This window comes from Lepidochelys olivacea (genome assembly GCF_965140295.1).
Source record: "Lepidochelys olivacea isolate rLepOli2 genome assembly, chromosome: 1".
NCBI classification, from domain to species: Eukaryota; Metazoa; Chordata; order Testudines; family Cheloniidae; genus Lepidochelys; species Lepidochelys olivacea.
Genome location: NC_140411.1, coordinates 51,658,305 through 51,676,656, shown reverse-complemented (window position 1 = coordinate 51,676,656; position 18,352 = coordinate 51,658,305). Strand labels below are relative to the sequence as shown.

At 40.7% G+C, this 18,352-nt stretch overlaps 1 protein-coding gene across 2 annotated transcripts in view; it reads right to left on the bottom strand.

The window, feature by feature from the left end:
• The window catches only part of NBEA (neurobeachin), an 867,588-nt gene extending 862,102 nt beyond the window's left edge, over nucleotides 1-5,486 (bottom strand). For both annotated transcript variants that reach the window (XM_084617023.1, XM_084617024.1), the window contains exon 1: nucleotides 4,893-5,486. In XM_084617023.1, the coding sequence (XP_084473149.1) occupies nucleotides 4,893-5,156 (264 nt within the window). In that variant the 5' untranslated portion in view covers nucleotides 5,157-5,486. The remainder of the gene's footprint in view (nucleotides 1-4,892) is intronic.
• Between the last annotated feature and the right edge of the window lie 12,866 nt (nucleotides 5,487-18,352).

Genomic DNA, 18,352 nt, shown 5'->3' with positions numbered 1-18,352 from the left:
ATTAAGTATACCATCAGTAAATACAGTGCTATCATCATGATTTCATATGCTTTTGTTTGTTATTAGATTTATAAAGAAAGTTTGTTTCCAAATACACTGTAGCAAGAGAAACTGTCAGTGCCAAAGGCGATAAAAAGCTAATTCCCTACATTGAACTATCACTAGGAGAGCCATAACATAGCATAAGGCTTGACTCAAAGGGGAGAGGAAACTTCCACTAGTAAACAGGGATCTTACCTCATCTGCTACAGCAAATTAAGGTTTCAGAGTAACAGCCGTGTTAGTCTGTATTCGCAAAAAGAAAAGGAGTACTTGTGGCACCTTAGAGACTAACCAATTTATTTGAGCATGAGCTTTCACGAAAGCTCATGCTCAAATAAATTGGTTAGTCTCTAAGGTGCCACAAGTACTCCTTTTCTTTTAGCAAATTAAGCTTTCATTAAAAAGAAAAGGCATCCTAGCCTTTACAGTTAAGAAACCCTCCCAAGTGCAAATAAAATGTAAACTAAGACAGCATTTACTTCTAACATCTGGAAGACGCACACCCTGAAACAATAACTTTAAGATACCTTAGGCTCTATTTCACCCCACAAATCCCCAGTGCAGATGTGCTGCACTGCACCAGCCTAAGATGCATCTGTAAGTTGCAACCCCCATTCTACATCAATGCCATGTATCTACATTAAAGGGCTGCACCAACATAACTACACTGATGTAGTTATAACTGCGCAAGTTCCTCTTTAAACACTAATTCTAGCTCCAGCACACAATCTGAACAGTTCTTGTGTGGGGGAGAATTCCTCCAAGGCTAAGGAAATAGTTCTTCCTCCACACGAACCTCAGAGCTTTGATAGCCTCCCTACCAATTTTATTGCCACTAAATGTAAGAGGAGAAATAGAATAGTCAGATTCCACAGTCTCATCCACCAAATTGATCCTGCCCAATTCTTTTCTCACACCTTATGACACAGAAGAGTAAAACTTTAGTTACAGAAGGTCCATGCACCACCATGAAGGGGGTAAATAATCCTGCTCCTAAGAGAGCTATGAACTGCATCCAACTGGATATTACAAAGCCTGTCTCCAAGTCCATCTTTCTTAGCCCTTTAAAAAATTCTATGTCTCGAAGTTATGCCAAGTTTCAGCCATCCTCTTTCTACCTGGCTTCAAACCTTAAACTTACTTTGAGCACTGACAGGAACCCTATGCACTCTGGTTAGTGACCCAATAGATGCTTTATTGACAGTCAACATAGCATCTTCTACAATTACCATTATCTAGCTACCCTTTCAGTTTCAAGATGACCTTTCATAAGCAATATGGGGAAAGGAGTAAATTTGATACTAAACCCCACAATTGATAGTTCAAAACTAACCTATATCAGAACACATGGAGGTAAATAAAACTCGTGGACAATTTGACTCCACAAGACAAAATCTTCAAAGGAAAACATCCCTATAGTAAATATTTGACTAAGGAATAGATAAATGTTTTAATGAACCAGTTATTTAATTCTGGAACATTCAAACCAGTGCTGAGATATCAGTATAAATATAATTAAGGGCCAAAGTCTACCATGACATACGTGGGATTGCATGAGTAAAAATGAGAGTAGGATGTAGCCCGAGTGTGCTGTTTTGTTGCTACAGAGGGCACCATTACATACCCAATCTTCCCACTCCAGAAGTACCCGCGGTTGTCACAGTATCTTCCTGTACTACAAGATACAATGGTACTACGTCACTGCAGTGTCAAAAGTTGATTTTTAAATAGTACACGACGTACTACTTCAGACTGGATCACTTGATGGGATAGGTTAAAATGCAAGAAATGCAGCATAATTTTGGAATACTCAAACAGATTTTTCAGAGTTAATTTAAGATAAGTTATTTAATAACTTGATTACACGTAGGCAGCAGTTTATTTTAAACAATTGTGAACAGCAATAACACTTAAACCTCAATCTTTGTACCTTTCCCATATGCCACAGATGAGCAGAATTTCTCAGTCAAAACCTAGTCCATTTGAGACAAATACAGTATAAAAAGTGATTCAAGGGCATTCTTAAGTAGTTTATTCACTTTTAGTTAAATGTAGTGATTAGAATAAAGTAAAACTACAACATAACCATCAACTAATGATCTCACACCAGGATTTCCCAACATTATCGCCGGCTCGGCATCAATTCAGAGACTGCAGTTTCTTAATTCTATGGTATGTTTGGATTCAGAGAATATTTCATCATACATACTGTATCACAGAGGTCATTTTTCAAGAATCAGACATTACTGTGACAGCCACCTGTAAGGTAACAAGAAAAGCCCAACCCACTGTACACTCCCTTAAACAAAGGAAAGCTAGATAACTCCAAATGGCTTGTGTACATGCTACGGGATAGTTAAAGGCACGATGATTGTCAGAGACTGGCACACTATATCATTTTATCCAAGAAGTCATTGAAGACAGCACTTTAAACAATGCCCATTCACATTAGCACACATAACTAAAGGACACTCATTCATAAATAGTACAGTTTAGCAACTATAAATTGTTTCCCTCAACCTCAAGCTTTTCCTCAAAAAAGAAAAAAAGCTAAAAATAAAGAAATGCATTTCATTTTAAATACTTGGAGCTAAAAATCAATAATGCAGCAGCAGGGGAAGGTTGGTAGTTTACGGGATATACCACCATAATTTTGTTTTCTAGCTTCCAGGCTCATTTTGTTTGTTTTACTTGTGAGTAAATTAACTTCCAAAATAGAAGCATAAATGCACACTAGTCATTCAGTGCACTGGAGAGTGTTAGATTATATTTCCACATCAAAGAAAGATGATATTCTCTCTGCTACTGTATGCCCGAGTCCATCTGTTAAGCAATGACTTATCCAGAATGCATAGATACTGCAGTAGCTTCCCAAGTGCTTTTATGTTCACGTGTGTCCCCTGATGCTGAAAGCATTACTATAACCTTTATTCATATTTCTAGATTTAAATGCGTACCTTTCAACATTAACTAAACAGTGGGTAGTCCTGTAACCAAATAGTTTAAACAAACATTTTATGACTTTCTGAGAAATATCACCAAACAAAAACCCAAACACAAAAAGTAATGTTAGTCTTTGTATCAGCAATTAGGCTGTCAGATTTAAGCTTCTTCCCTTTTCATTAGCAATACCAACAAAGGAGGATAAACACAGGAAAAAGATTAAGCACTCTACACTTATGTAATGATCTATCTGAAGCTACTAAAAGAAATATCACTTCATGTTATTTCCCTATTCCCAGTGCTACTGTGAAATGAATGGATAATATCCAATAAAGTGATGAATATCAAGTTCTGACAACTTGTTCCACAATAGTTTATCTGAAAGGTTACTTGTAAAGATAATTTTAAGATGACAAAATAGTTTGAAAAGACAGACAGTTGTCTGTCTTTGACTTGACACATTCACAAAACAAGAGCTTTAACTCGTGTATCCACATAAACCATAAAGATTAAAATGATCTAACCAACCCACATCTCTCTCTGAATGCTGCAGCTCTTCCATTCAGCCTGCGTTAGGTCAAAATGCAAATAATTGTCAACCATTGGAAGAATACATGGTTTTAAAGTGCCAGATACAATTTTATCTCTGTGCATGGTTTTGTTACAAAATGAACATAAGTTTAACATTTTAAACTTGTTTGTTAGAAGGGTAGTTTAAATTAAGTGCCCTTCAGTCTTAAGCAGTGGCTTTCTATCCTAATTCATAAGTAAAATTGAGGATATATTTTGTTGACTGAACTGCTTTCAAAAGCTTTGCTGCAGTGATTCATTTTTAGATCCATTTTTTTCCTCTCCTTAGACTTCTGTAGGTTTCCCAGGCTTTGGTGTAGGTAGCGCAAAAACATTAAGTCATACAATCTTGCAGTAACTCTTTCATACCATCGAGTGAATGACCGAGGAGTTACACTGTAACATCCTTTTCCTGTTGTGTCTTTTATACACATGCAATAATGATTTTCCAACACACAGACCTTTTTGACACCCTTAATTCTGGAGGCAAGAATGCAGTTTGGTACACTAGAACAGGGGATTAAGACATGAGCAAACTAATCCCTTACAACAGAGTGTAGCAATACATACTTATTAAAATGACGCAAAAACTCTCCTCCTCAACATATCAAACCCGATTAGCTCCAGGCTAACAGGGTTAAATCTTTCAAACATTTGCATCTCCAAAGAAAGATACCAGCTCACGCTGCATTTCAATTTTATACAATTAAAAACAGATACAACATCAAATGTCCCTTTTCTTCAGAGGAATAAGTCGTCAGGCTATCTGGCAGTCTGCAAGCACCTGAAGTTTTCGATTACTGGTTCTCATATATAATAAACATAAATTGCACCCACTCCACTTCCACAACAGAAGACAGCACAGGGGGAGGAGGAAGGAGATTAGACTGTAAAGAGTACGTGTTTGTTTCACTAGCTGAGGTCCTGTGTGGAGTTTAGGCTGAGCAGATGGGTCTCTCGCACAAGGTGAGGAAGGAGCCATTAGGTACACGGCAGAGCGAGTGGGTTGCATACGGATGAGCGTGCGGCTCACAAACCGGCATTGTGGGGAAGGGTGGAGTATGCGAGAGGAAAGGGTCTCTCCTAGGGGTGAAGAGGGAGCAATGGGTGCATGCAAGGGATCGGGGCGGCGAAGAGGCAATCCATGGATACGCATGGTTTTGGGATTAGGAAGGAGCAGTGGTGGGAATTGGCAGGGGGGGAATGGGTGGGGTTCGTGGGGAAGGGAAGTCGCCGGCTGGGGAGGGTGCGTAGTGAGTCCCTGGGTCCCTCGGGGGGTCGGCAGGGGGCGCGGGCTGCCCCGACCCTGCCGGCGGGGAGGAGTGCCGGCCCCTTACCAGGTTGAGCACGGTCTCCACGATGTCCCGGTTGCTGACCTCGCCGACCTGGATGAGTCCGATGAGGACGGCGAATTTCATGCGGATGTTGCGGATCGGCACCGACGGGTTAATCATCCCCGCGGGGAGCACCACGGACCCAGAGCCCGACGCTCGCAGCTCCCCCATCACCGCGGCGCTGCCGCCACCGCCTCCTCCGGCCCCGACAGGGACGAGCCCCGCGGGCTGCGGGTCCGGCCCTGACACCGGCTTCTCACTCGCCATCTACCCCCCGCGCCCTCCGGCACCTGCCCCCGGCCGAGCCCAGCCCAGCCTCCACAGCAGCAGCGCCCGGCGGGGCCGCAGGGAGCCGGTCCGAGGCGCAGGGACCGTCCCGGCAGCCGCTCCACTATAATGAGGGATTATTATGGGCGCCGCTGCCCCGTTAGCCGGAGCCCGTCCGCCCGCCGGGGGCCGGAGGAGAAGCAGCCGCCGCGCCCGGCCCGGAGACGGCGCTGGGAAGCGGGCTGGGCACAGGTCCGCGAGCCACCAGCAGCACCGCCGCTGCCGCTGTTGTTGTGGAGCCGGAGCCGCTGCCGCCGCCGCTCACTCCGCCATGTTGCCGCCCCCTGCCTGCGCTAGCCGCCAAGGCGCCTGCGCTGAGCCCGGGGGGAGAGGGGCGGGGCCGGGCCGCGCCGTGCGCCCCCCCTCTCCCCGGAGCTGCGGACAGGTGAGCAGGTGCGTCGGGCTGCGCCAGACCCAGAGCGGCCGGGCTTGAGTGCCGCCGCTCCCGCAGGGTGCACCCGGGTGCGGGTTACGCACCTGAGGCTGCGGTGGCAGAGACACCACCCCCGCCGGAGACACCGCCTGCCCCTGCCCTGACCCCACAGCTCCCTGCGGGCGGGGCACGGGGGTACTGGGGCTGCCCCGCCCCGCCCAGCCCAGACCCCTGGCAGCGCTGCGGAGAACCTGGGGCCCTGCTGAGCCTGTGTACTCACCGCCCGCCTCTGGGGCCACAGCCTTGATTGGGGCCCCTGTCTCGCTGCTGATGACCCATCTGCTGCGAAGCCATCTCTAGCCCCCACTACTAGGGGTGTTGGAACAATGTTTTATAGTGGGGGGGGGGGTGCTGATAGCCATTGAACAAAATTGTAAACCCTGTATATGTACACTTCAAACCAGGGGGTGCTGCTGCCTACTTCCCCTACCTGTGCTAGGCACTGTGGAGGCACAAGACAAGCTGCTCGCTCCTAATGAGCCCTGCCTCTGCTTCCTGACTGAAGTTTTAGAAAGCCGATTTTGAAACCCCAGCCCTTCCACTATGTCATACCAGGGCTGAAAGTTTAGGGAAAATCACCCAAGCAGTTTCAGAAACAGGGATTTTAAAGCTCAGTGAATGAAGCAACAAAGATTTTCCTAACGTTCCGAGGTTTTGGTTCTGAGACAAAGATAGTGCTTAGCCAGACCGTTAAGTTCAGTAGCCTCGCATTGACAGTGGCTAGCACTGGCTATTTGAGAGGAAAAAACTCCCACAGTAGGCAGTTATCAAATATCCTGGCCTCAGGGAAAGCTTTCCACCTACCCTCTCAGTAGTTAAAGGCTGGGTTATGCCCCAGAAATTGAGGGTTTATATCCCTTCCCAAGTTCCTTTTAGTATTTATTGTATAACACTGACTGTTCTTATCATGCCATATGACTGTCTAATCCTTATCAATTCTGCTAAATTCTTGGCTTCAGTGATATCTCATAGTAATCAGTTCCTTCAAGCCTATTTCTTAAGCTAGAGCAGAGGAGAGAAGTGTCTGTTACTTGTTCTGAGCAAGCTCAAGTAACAATTATTTGAATATTTAAAGTTATATACACAGACTTTTCTCACATACACATGGGAGTAGTTCCCACTTTGTTCAAAAACACTAATCAGTTGTGTGGGATTCAGTTTTACCCTCAGACTTAGTTGATTCTAGAGTTCATCTCTTAGAACATCTTGATTCCAATCCTTAAAATAATCTTATTAAAGTGCTCATTCCCGCCCCTCCTATCCAGATTGGGTTAACAAGCTGCATCTGCCACAATTGGTTAACAGAACTCAGTTAGCATCCCCCTGAGGGTTACAGCACCTGGTGATAAGGTGGATCAGTGGGAGTTAAGCACCTATGTACCTTTATGAATCCCATGCAATATGCATAGCCCAGACACACACAGCCATGAAGAGGGTACGTGCTGTCAGAGAACCCTGTCTGTCTCCTCCTATATGGAAGAAGCAAAAGAGAGAAAGCAACAAAAAGTTCAACAGGGGAGAACAGGGAAACAAGAGGCTATCTTGAAAGGAAAGAGATTAATTTCTTTACAGTTCACAAGATTCCTCCTGCAACTTTGCACAGCTTACAGAGTTTGCAGTGAATTCTGTTGCTCAGCAATTTAAAAATGTTTGTAAAAAACTAAGAAAGTTCCCAGGCAAAAACCTTAACCTAAGTAATAGATTCTTTCAACTATAGCTTATTTCACTTAAATATTTTTTTAAAAGAGAATACATGGTAGTTTTCTCAAAAAAACCCACAAACCTGTGAATGCCTGTCAATTTCAAATTAAGGTTTTACCTTGCAAACAAACCAAAGGTATACAAATGCTTAATTAAAGTTACTCAAAAAACCTTAACGCTGTCTGATTGCACCACCCTGAAAACAAATAAAAACATTAATGACCATTTCAATGAACCTGCATGGTGGATGGGTGAGTTTGTCACAGAGTTGAGCGGTTCTCAAGTTTGTGTGGTGGTGGTAGAGTTTCAGTAAGCTTGTTTCTGTTATTTTAACTGTTCAAAGTGTTTTTCCAGTATGTTTATTTTGTAAAATGTAATCTTATCTTAGAATTTTGTCTTTTTTTGAGAAAACCACAACATTTCTTAAGGGTTTTGTATTAATTTTTGCGGGCTAAAGGTATAATTAAAAGAAACTTTCAGCTTTCAAGACCACCACGTTCCCCACCTATTTCAAAGACCATATCCATTCCCCATATTTAGGTAGCTTCATTTAAAAACAACAGAATCATAGTTTGGACTCCTATTGTATATACTTTCTTATTGCAGACCGTTCATGGCAGATTGTGCTTTAATTTACACTCTTGATCTTTAGATTACAAAAAAATTGTGTGTCTCGGAAAAAGTTGTATTTGTGAAACACTATATAAGTATGATATTTTCAATTCAGGACTTGAACTGAGACAGAACTATGTCTACTGCTGTTTCCTCTGTTAAAGTAATTAAATATGCAGTACGGAATATAAGGAAATACTGAGAGAGAGGGGAAGAAAATTCCCCACATCAGCTGTTAATTACAAGCTTCTTAATTCTGAAGATCACATTTTTTAGAAATAAGTTTATGAAATGAGGTGGTTTTTAAGCTGGATCAGTGTATAGAATAGTTGTCTTTAATCAATACCCTTTGCTTTTTGATCAGCAACATTTAAATGTGAGGAGTGTTCATCAGCTAATGTGAACATTATTTTAGCACTGACTTTCTGAAAGGAAAAAAATCTAACATTAAACTCTGCTCTAAACTAATCTCAGCTTTGGTGCTTATTTGCTGCTTCCTTTGCACTTCATCATATTGAAAATTAAAAGGGAAAAAAATCCAATTTTTTCTAACTAATGTTCTCTTTGATTTTGATATAGGCTGTGCACACAGCTCCTATTGAAATAAGTGTTCCATTCATGGACCAGTCAGTCACCTAGGTGTTTCAATGCTCAGCATCACAATGCGTAACTTTTAGGTGACCAGAAAAATCACAGGCACAATGCTGTGATCCACAAAGCCTGAGTTAGTATGATGAATGGGGAGAGACAGGCAACTTTGCACATGATCTACAAAGCCAGAACACTAGATGGGGAGCGATTTATGTTAGTCAGTGGGAGATGCTGATGAGATGGGTATATGCTAAGCCCCACCCCTCTCATGGTGATTGGCACCTAAGTGTGGGCTGCAACAAGGCAGGTGATCTATGAAGTGGGGAAAGATAGGTGCTCCTCCACCTAAGATGAGTATGGGACCTGATCCAGTAGTTGTGCGCAGAGGCTGCTTAACTATACAGAAAACAGCCCTGGAGAAGCTCCCTTATAACTTTTAGCCCAGTGGTTAGAACATTCAGCTGGAATGTGACAGACCACTGATTCAAATCCTCCCTCTGCCTAATGAGATGGGATTTGAACAGGGATCTACTACCTCTCATATGAGTGGTCTAACCCCTGGGTTCTGGGCTAGTCTACTATGAATCTCCCTCAGTCTCTCCTATTGAGGTTGTTCCACTTAACTCAGTAACTGAATGATTAATTATTCATTGAGCCAGAGAGAGTGACTCTATAGCCCAGGGGTTAGGGCATTCACTTGAGGTGACAGAGTCTCGTTCAAATCACTTCACCTCATGAGGCAGAGTGCGGACTTGAACGGATGGTGACACACATGCCTGATGAGTGCTCTAACCCCTGGGCTAAAGATTATAAGGGAGGTCCTTGTCTTTCTTCCATTATTGTGTGTGATGTGTTAGGAGGCCGCTAAGCATGCCAGCTGGGTAAGACAATACATGTGACTTAATTGGAGGAGTGGTTACCTTCCCTGTTCCCATAGTTTGCTCTGGGACTTAGGCAGGAGATAGGTAGCCAGATGCCTAGTGTGAGGCAGCAGTGCACATGCTCGGAGGCCAAGACTTAGGGACCTAGGAAACTTTTACTGCAAAAACTTAAGTTCCAAGCAAGTTTAGGTGGGAGCTGAGTAGCAGTTTGGGGATCACAGTGACATCTAAAAACAGGACTTATGTGCCCAATTACCTTTGTGGATCCAGGGCCTAACCCCCAATCTTGCAAGATGTTCTGGGCAGGCAAATCCCTGCACTTGCATAGAGCCCCAGTAACTTCAGTATGCAAGATCAGTGCCATAGTCATGGCTATAATGGGATGTGATATTACCCTAGAAAATCTCTGGATCAAACTGGTATGCAGGGGGAGCACATTCACTGCTACACTCCTTAAAGGATGCAGTGTACTTGTCCGTACAGGCTTGTGAGAAAGGGGATGTAGGGACATGGCCCTACTCTCTTTCTGTTTTTGGCAATATGCTCTCCAGTGACACATGGAGAAAGCAAAGTCTGTGTTCCTTGAATATGCCTTTGCCTGCCTCCCCTTTCTCACCACCATGCCAGGAACTTGCTGGAGGAGGGGGGCCGCCTTCTATCCTTTCCCTAACTTTGCACAGCTTTATAAAGAACTGTCAGAATCTGGACCACAAGTAACGGAACTGTTCAACTTAATAAGGACATTAATTTTGCTATGCTCTGTCTCAATTATAAAATTTTAATGAAATACAAAAATAGTGGGCTGTTGCAGCTCAGAACTGAGATGCATTTGAACTGCACAGAATCTGCCCTTGTAGCATCCAAATCCTAATTTTTTCAATCTTTCGTCATAGGTCAGATTTTCTAGATCCTTCATTTTTGCTGCTCTTTCTCTGGACTTTCTCCAATTTGTCCATGTCTTTCCTGAAATGTGGTGTCCAGAACTGGACCCAATATTCCAGCTGAGGCCTTATTCGCATGGAGTGGATCGAAAGAATTACTTCTCACATCTTGCTTACAATATTCCTGATAATATATCCCATATATATATATGATGTTTCCAGGGTTTGGGTTTTTTTGGTTGTGGCTTTTTTTTTTTTACATCAGTTTTACACTGTTGACTCATGTCATAAATATAAAGGGAAGGGTAAACCCCTTTAAAATCCCTCCTGGCCAGAAGAAAAATCCTCTCACCTGTAAAGGGTTAAGAAGCTAAAGGTAACCTTGCTGGCACCTGACCAAAATGACCAATGAGGAGACAGGATATTTTCAAAAGCTGGGAGGAGGGAGAGAAACAAAGGGTCTGTGTCTGTCTGTATGCTGCTTTTGCCGGGGATAGAACAGGAATGGAGTCTTAGAACTTTTAGTAAGTAATCTAGCTAGGTATGTGTTAGATTATGATTTCTTTAAATGGCTGAGAAAAGAACTGTGCTGAATAGAATGACTATTCCTGTCTGTGTACCTTTTTTGTAACTTAAGGTTTTGCCTGGAGGGATTCTCTATGTTTTGAATCTAGTTACCCTGTAAGGTATCTACCATCCTGATTTTACAGAGGTGATTCCTTTACTTCTATTAAAGTCTTCTTGTAAGAAAACTGAATGTTTTTTCACTGTTTTCAGATCCAAGGGTTTGGGTCTGTAGTCACCTATGCAAATTGGTGAGGATTTTTACCAAACCTTCCCCAGGAAGTGGGGTGCAAGTTTTGGGAGGATTTGGGGGGAAAGATGTGTCCAAACTACATTTCCCAGTAAACTCAGTTAAAGTTTGGTGGTGGCAGTGGAAATCCAGGGACAAAGGATAAAATTAATTTGTACCTTGGGGAAGTTTTAACCTAAGCTGCTGAAAATAAGCTTAGGAGGTTTTCATGCAGGTCCCCACATCTGTACCCTAGAGTGCAAGGTTCCTTCCCCACTTTGACAACTCATATTTAGCTTGTGATCCACTATAATCCCTAGACCCCTTTCTGCAGTACTCGTTCTAGGCAGTCATGTATGCAATTGGTTGATCCTTCCTAAGGGGAGAACTTTCATCCTGTTTACTTTACTTTCATCGTATTTACTAGTTTGTCCAGATTATTTGAATTTGCACCCCCTGGTATCATCTGCAAACTTTATAAATGTTCTCTCTCTGACATTATCTAAATCCTTGAAGAAGATATTGACCAGAGATGGACCCAGGACAGATCCCTACGGGACCCCACTCAATGTGCTTTGGACTGAACTGTTGATAACTACTCAGTGGGAATGGTTTTCCAACCAGTTATGCACCCGCCTTATAGTAGCTCCATCGAAGCTATATTTCCCTAGTTAGTTTATGAGAGGCTTATGCGAGACAGTATCAAAACCCTTACTAAAGTCAAGATATACCACGTCTACCGCTTCCCCCTAACCACCAGGCTTGTTACCCTGTCAAAAAAAGGTATTAGGTTGGTTTGACATATCCATGTTGACCATGACTTATCTTCTGGGTGTCTGCAAATTGATTGCTTAATTATTTGCTCCATTATCCTTCCAGGTACTGAAGTTAAACTGACTGGTCTGTAATTGGCCACATTGTCCTTAGTCCCCTTTTTATAGATGGGCACTATATTTGCCCTCTGCCAGTCCTCTGAAAACTCATGGGAGAGATTCCAGAGATAATTAATTACTAATGGCTCAGACAGCTCCTCAGTCAGCTCTTTGAGTATTTGAGGATGTATTTCATCAGGCCTCACCAACTTGAAGACATCTAACTTGTCTAAATAATTTTTAACTTGTTCCTTCCCTACTTTAGCCTCAGATCCTACCTCATTTTCACTGGTGTTCAGTATGTTAGACATCCAATTGCTACTAATCTTTTGGTGAACACAAACAAAAAAGTCATTTAGCACTTCTGCCCTTTCCACATTTTCTGTTGCCCCCCCCCTTTGTCCTTGGTTGTCTTCTTGCTTGTAATGTATTTGTAAAAGGTTTTCTTGTTACCGTTTCTGTCTATAGCTAGTTTAATCTTGTTTTGTGCCTGGGCCTTTCTAATTTTGTCCCTACCTGCCTGTGTTTGTTCACTCACAAAACTTAAAACATGTTTTTTTTAAAAGCAAGGAAATATAGGCTGAAGAATGAGATGCTAGACATTTCAGTTACAGGAGAAGCATTTGACTAGAATCTTTTAATTTTATTGTGAAATATTGCCCACATAATTCAATATAATGTCCATGTGGAGTTGACGCTATTGAAATTTTTCTCTTCTGTTTTTAATATTCTGCATAATAAAATAGACTTTGAGTTTGCTTTCATGACTATGACTAGTAGTAAGTTCCCATACCCTTTCATCTTTTAAAAATTTAAACACACACACACACAAACCTGGAAGTAGTTAAGGTAATAAAGACCACCAAAATCTATACATTTTAAAAAATCTAGATAAAAATATTTATTCAGTTTGTAGTTTTTTTGCAACATTGTTTTATGGTACATTTATATAAAAATGTGAACAATCAGGTAGAAGAGATTCTAGCTTTTAGGAGTCAATCTTTTCTCCTAGTGTGAAGGTTCAAGAGGGAAGGGGGAAATGTAGCATGCGAGTTCTAGTAATAACAAACTTCTAAAAGCTATGTCTACAAAACCATACTCCCATATTTTCTCAAGTTCAGTAGTAGTACTCTGTAAGTAGGCAGAATGAAATCAATAAAACTGCTTGTGATGTAGGGTGCTACTCAATCTTAGTAAAGGTAACAGACTTGGGTCTATAGGGAACAACAGAAATTACAATCTAAACTTGCCTTTGACTCCTTTTTGTTAATATGCAAAATTAGAAATGTAACAGGTTTTTCTATTGTGCCTGATACTAGGTCAGGTGGACCACTGGTTAAAACCCAGAAAGAGGAAAAAATGTGACAACATGAATTGCTAGAAATAGTTGAAACTAGGGCTGTCAAATGATAAAGAAAATTAATCGCACTGTTTAACAATATAATTTATTTAAATATTTGGGGAAGTTTTCTACATTTTCAAATATTTCAGTTACAACACAGAATATAAAGTATACAGGGTTCACTTTATATTTTTGATTTAAAAAATGTACTGTAAAAAAAATATTTTTCAATTCACCTCATACAAGTACTGTAGTGCAATCTCTTTATCATGAAAGTTGAACGTGCAAATGCAGAATTATGTACAAAAAATAACTGCATTCAAAAATAAAACAATGTAAAACTTTAGAGCCTACAAGTCCACGCAGGCCTACTTCTTCTCCAGCCAGTCACCCAGACAAACAAGTTTGTTTACATTTGCAGGACATAATGCTGCCCACTTCTTGTTTACAATGTCACTTGAATGTGAGAACAAAGGTTTGCATGGCACTGTAGCTGGCGTTGCAAGATATTTATGTGCCAGATGCACTAAAGATTCATATGTCCCTTCATGCTTCAACCTCCATTCCATAGGACGTGCGTCCATACTGATGACGGGTTCTGCTCGATAATGATCCAAAGCAGTGCAGACTGACATGTTCACTTTCATCATATGAGTCAGATGCCACCAGCAGAAGGTTGATTTTTTTTTTTGATGGTTTGGGTTCTGTAGTTTCCTCATTGGAGTGTTGCTCTTTTAAGACTTCTGAAAGCATTTGCAACACCTCACCCCTCTCAGATTTTGGAAGGCACTTCAGATTATTAATCCTTGGGTTGAATGCTGTAGCTGTCTTTACAAATCTTACGTTGGTACCTTCTTTGCATTTTGTCAAATCTGCAGTGAAAGTGTTCTTAAAATGAAGAACATGTGCTGGATTATCTTCCGAGACTGCTATGTATTTCATATTATAGCAGAATTTAGGTAAAACAGAACAGGAGACATACTATTCTCCCTCAGGGAGTTCAGTCAAAATTGAATTAGCACTTTAGTTTTTTAACGAGCGTCATCAGCATGGAAGCATGTCCTCTGGCATGATAGCTGGAGCATGAAGGAGCATACGAATGTTTAGCACATCTGGCATGTAAATACCTTACAGTGCCAGCTACAGAAGAGCCTGTTCTCACTTTCAGATGATCCTGTGAATAAGAAGCCAGCAGCATTATCTCCTGTAAATGTAAACAAACTTATTTGTCTTAGCAATTGGCTGAATAAGAAGTAGGACTGGCTGGACTTGTAGGCTCTAAGGTTTTACTTTGTTTTGAGTGCAGTTATGTAACAAACAAATCTATTTGTATATATTTGTAAGTTGTACTTTCACGATAAAGAGATTGCATTATGATACCTGTATGAGGTGAATTGAAAAATACTATTTGTACAGTGCAAATATTTGTAATAAAAATAATATGAAGTGAGCAGTACACACTTTGTATTCTGTGTTGTAACTGAAATCAATATATTTGAAAATGTAGGAAAACATCCAAAAATAGTTGTTAAACAATAGAATACCAATTGACATTTAACAGTGTGATTAAAACTGCGATTAATTGTGATAATTTTTTAATCACCATTAATTTGTTTTTATTGCATGAGTTCATTGTAATCAACAGCTCTAGTTGAAACACTTACTCAGAAGCATGCTCTTTTTCAGGAGATGCTAGTTCACTAAACTGAAGTATTGCTCTAACTTTAATCTTCTGAGAGTTCACAATTAGCCCGTTTAACATATGATCCTTTTTGATTTTTCTCTTACAATCGGGTGACTAAGCTGAATCTCAAAAACATTTAAGAGTTTTGTGACCAGGATCCCAAGTGGGCACACTGGAGTTACTCAATTAGGGTGAACTGCAAAGAATGAGGCAGACAATCCCCAAAGCTGGTGGATATTCCAATACTTAGATTTACCAGACCAGCACAAAACAGCTTCTATAATACCTTACTGGTTACCCAGAAGCCAGCAACACAGTTCCCTTAAAGCAATAGAGCCTTAGGCTCCACTCAGACACCCAAGTCAAATATGAGGAGGCTTACTGAAAATCTTAATCATATAAGAATGTTCTACCAATCCTAAGGGATTGGACACATTACCTCCCAGGTTTCAGAGTAGCAGCTGTGTTAGTCTGTATTCGCAAAAAGAAAAAGGAGTACTTGTGGCACTTTAGAGACTAACCAATTTATCTGAGCATAAGCTGTCGTGAGCTACAGCTCATTTCATTGCTGAATGCATCCAATGAAGTGAGCTGTAGCTCATGAAAGCTTATGCTCAAATAAATTGGTTAGTCTCTAAGGTGCCACAAGTACTCCTTTTCTTATTACCTCCCAGGTTAATGAATATTCCAGTTTACAGCCAATCCTTATTAACTAAACAAATTTATTTTAAAAAGTATTGATTAAAAGATCAGTATACATACAGACATAAGTACAGTTCTGAGATCAGATTCATGGTAGAGATGGTGAGCTTTGTAGTTCCTAACAGTTCTTTCAGAATTAGTCCATGTTATGGTCCAATGTTCATATTTAAGGTGATCCAGATTAGGACTGGATATCTCCGGCTTATGATTTAAGCTTCCCCTGCATGAAGCATCAAACAGATCTGAGATGAAAAGGATCAGGACCCAAAGGGTTTTTATACAGTTCCAGGCCTTCTCTTGACAGATCGGAGTCTGTAGGCAAACAATAGGCAATCACGGAGACCTTGAAGTAGACCTATTTCCTAAGCATCACCGGTAATTAGCTACATAGATTAACATCAAGCAATTGCCTGTTTTCCACCAAATTATTCACAAGGTAAAGAGTTTGTTAATTAGAATAGGAACTCAGCCTTACCTATTATAATGCTATAATAAACAGACATTGTTTTAATCCCCTAGCATCTGAACTCAGTTACTATTGTTCTTAAATTATTTTTATGTCTACAAGGAGAATGTGTAAAATCAGTATGCTGAGTATTACTCTGTTATGAAACATTCCTTATGACATTATCACAAGTTACTAATTACAATTATATCAGTTGGAGAAGAGGGAAATCTGGTATGAAAATACCTCTGCATGTGTTAAAGTAATTTTAATTGGCAGACAGAGTTTATGCTGTGTTGTATATTTAATATTTTAGCTACCTAGAAGAGAATGAAATGTTTAGATAGATGATCTTTGCTGGCCATTGTTCTCTGACTGGGCTTCACAGCATTGCCAACAGCAGGAGACACAAGTAGAGTAAACTGTCACACTTCATTGCAAGCATTTCCCCAAACAATTACCATTAAATTACAACTATGTTGAAATAGCATTTACAATGTGCCAAGATGGGAGTGGAAGGTTTAAAAGTATGAATAGGCTCGTTTGTGTGAATAGTTCATAGATATTTTAGTGCCTAATTGTATCATTTTTGATAAATTGATGGTATTTCTGAATTTCATTGAAATTGACAATTTGAGCCTACAGTAGCTGAGTGAAAATGTGTATGGCATAACAGATGCTCATAAAAGGCCTGATCCTATACTCACTGACGTCAGTGACAAAGTTCCCTTCAGTGGTACACAATTCGAGCTAAGCAGGGTAGTTTGGCAAACTTTTTTTTAAAACTATCAAAAGCAGCTTAACATTGCTGACCTACTTACTTGTCTCTTGGTTTATATAAATATTTTGAAATTTTCGTCTTGATGTGTATTCAGCCATTGAGTCTATGACTTCATTAAAAAATGGTTTGTTTCCATCCTGCATCATGATTCAATAATGCAGATCCATACTGACTTCAGTGGGACTCCAAGCAGACATACACAGGTCTATGCAGACAGACCCAGTGCAGAATTAAGGGTCTTGATTGGTAGCCAAAAGAATCTTAAGTGCAAGATCATTATCATAAAGACAAGAGCCAGTTTCTGTTTTTCATTTATATCCATGCAACCCTATTGATCTCATTCAGGTTTCATGGATGAAAATAAGAATATATAAGAACAGCCATACTGGGTCAGACCAATAGTTCATCTATCCCAGTATCTTGTCTTCTGACAGAGGCCAACAAAATATTAATCTTAAAGCATTAGCCCACTACATAATATAACAATAATATCCTCATACACACAGTTCAAGCAATAGGATCATATTCAGTGCATACATGAAAACCTGCACAAACCTTAATTCCAATCTTTCAATGTTACATTTGAATAAGAATCTATTAATGATGGATCTGTCCTTATTTAATAAGGAAGAAGCAGCTGTCTGCAGTGCAATGAGGAGAAAACTGGGTGCTGAAAAGGAGAGATTCCCCTGAAGGAAGCACCTTTTTTGTGAGTAGAAGGTGGTGCAAATAGGCAGTAATTTACACCACAATTACTGTGACCCCTGAGCAGGCCAGAAAGCAGCCCTTACTGGGATGGATCAGCTATGCTGTAGAAACCCTTGGAAAAATTATTTTAAAAGGTACAAATTCTATCTACTTATCACTGGGGGCGAAAGCCTGATTAGAGGTGCAAGCCCTATGTGTTTGAGAGCAAACCATTCTCCTTCTGTGCTTACTAGAACTCAATATCAGAAGGGCAAGAGTCACTTCAAATGAGCTTATTTGCACTGTGCTCTACAGTGCATAGCTAATGAGCTGAGTTTATCTAATGCATCCTAAATACCAATGATGACAAGGCTATGGACAAAAAAAGTGCTATGTAATAACTGAAGGGCAAGCTTAGACGATTAAATCACCTGCAGTTCTGCTTCTCTGTGTGAAATACAAAAAGATACACTCTAGATGCCCCAGTTGTGGTGACATCAACTCTCCAAGCTTAATTTTATTTGCAAAGAAAGTAATCAGAGAAGATAATAAGATGAATAACCTTCAAAGTTAAAAATCTCTGGAAGAAGAAAGGAATAGAATAAGATACTAGAGTATGACCTGATTCTGTTAAATAACAGGGAAAGTCTGAATGAAATAACAGATTATTTGATGAAATTGGAGTTGATGGAGCTATCCTATATCCAACACTTAAGTTAAAGGTGGAAGTA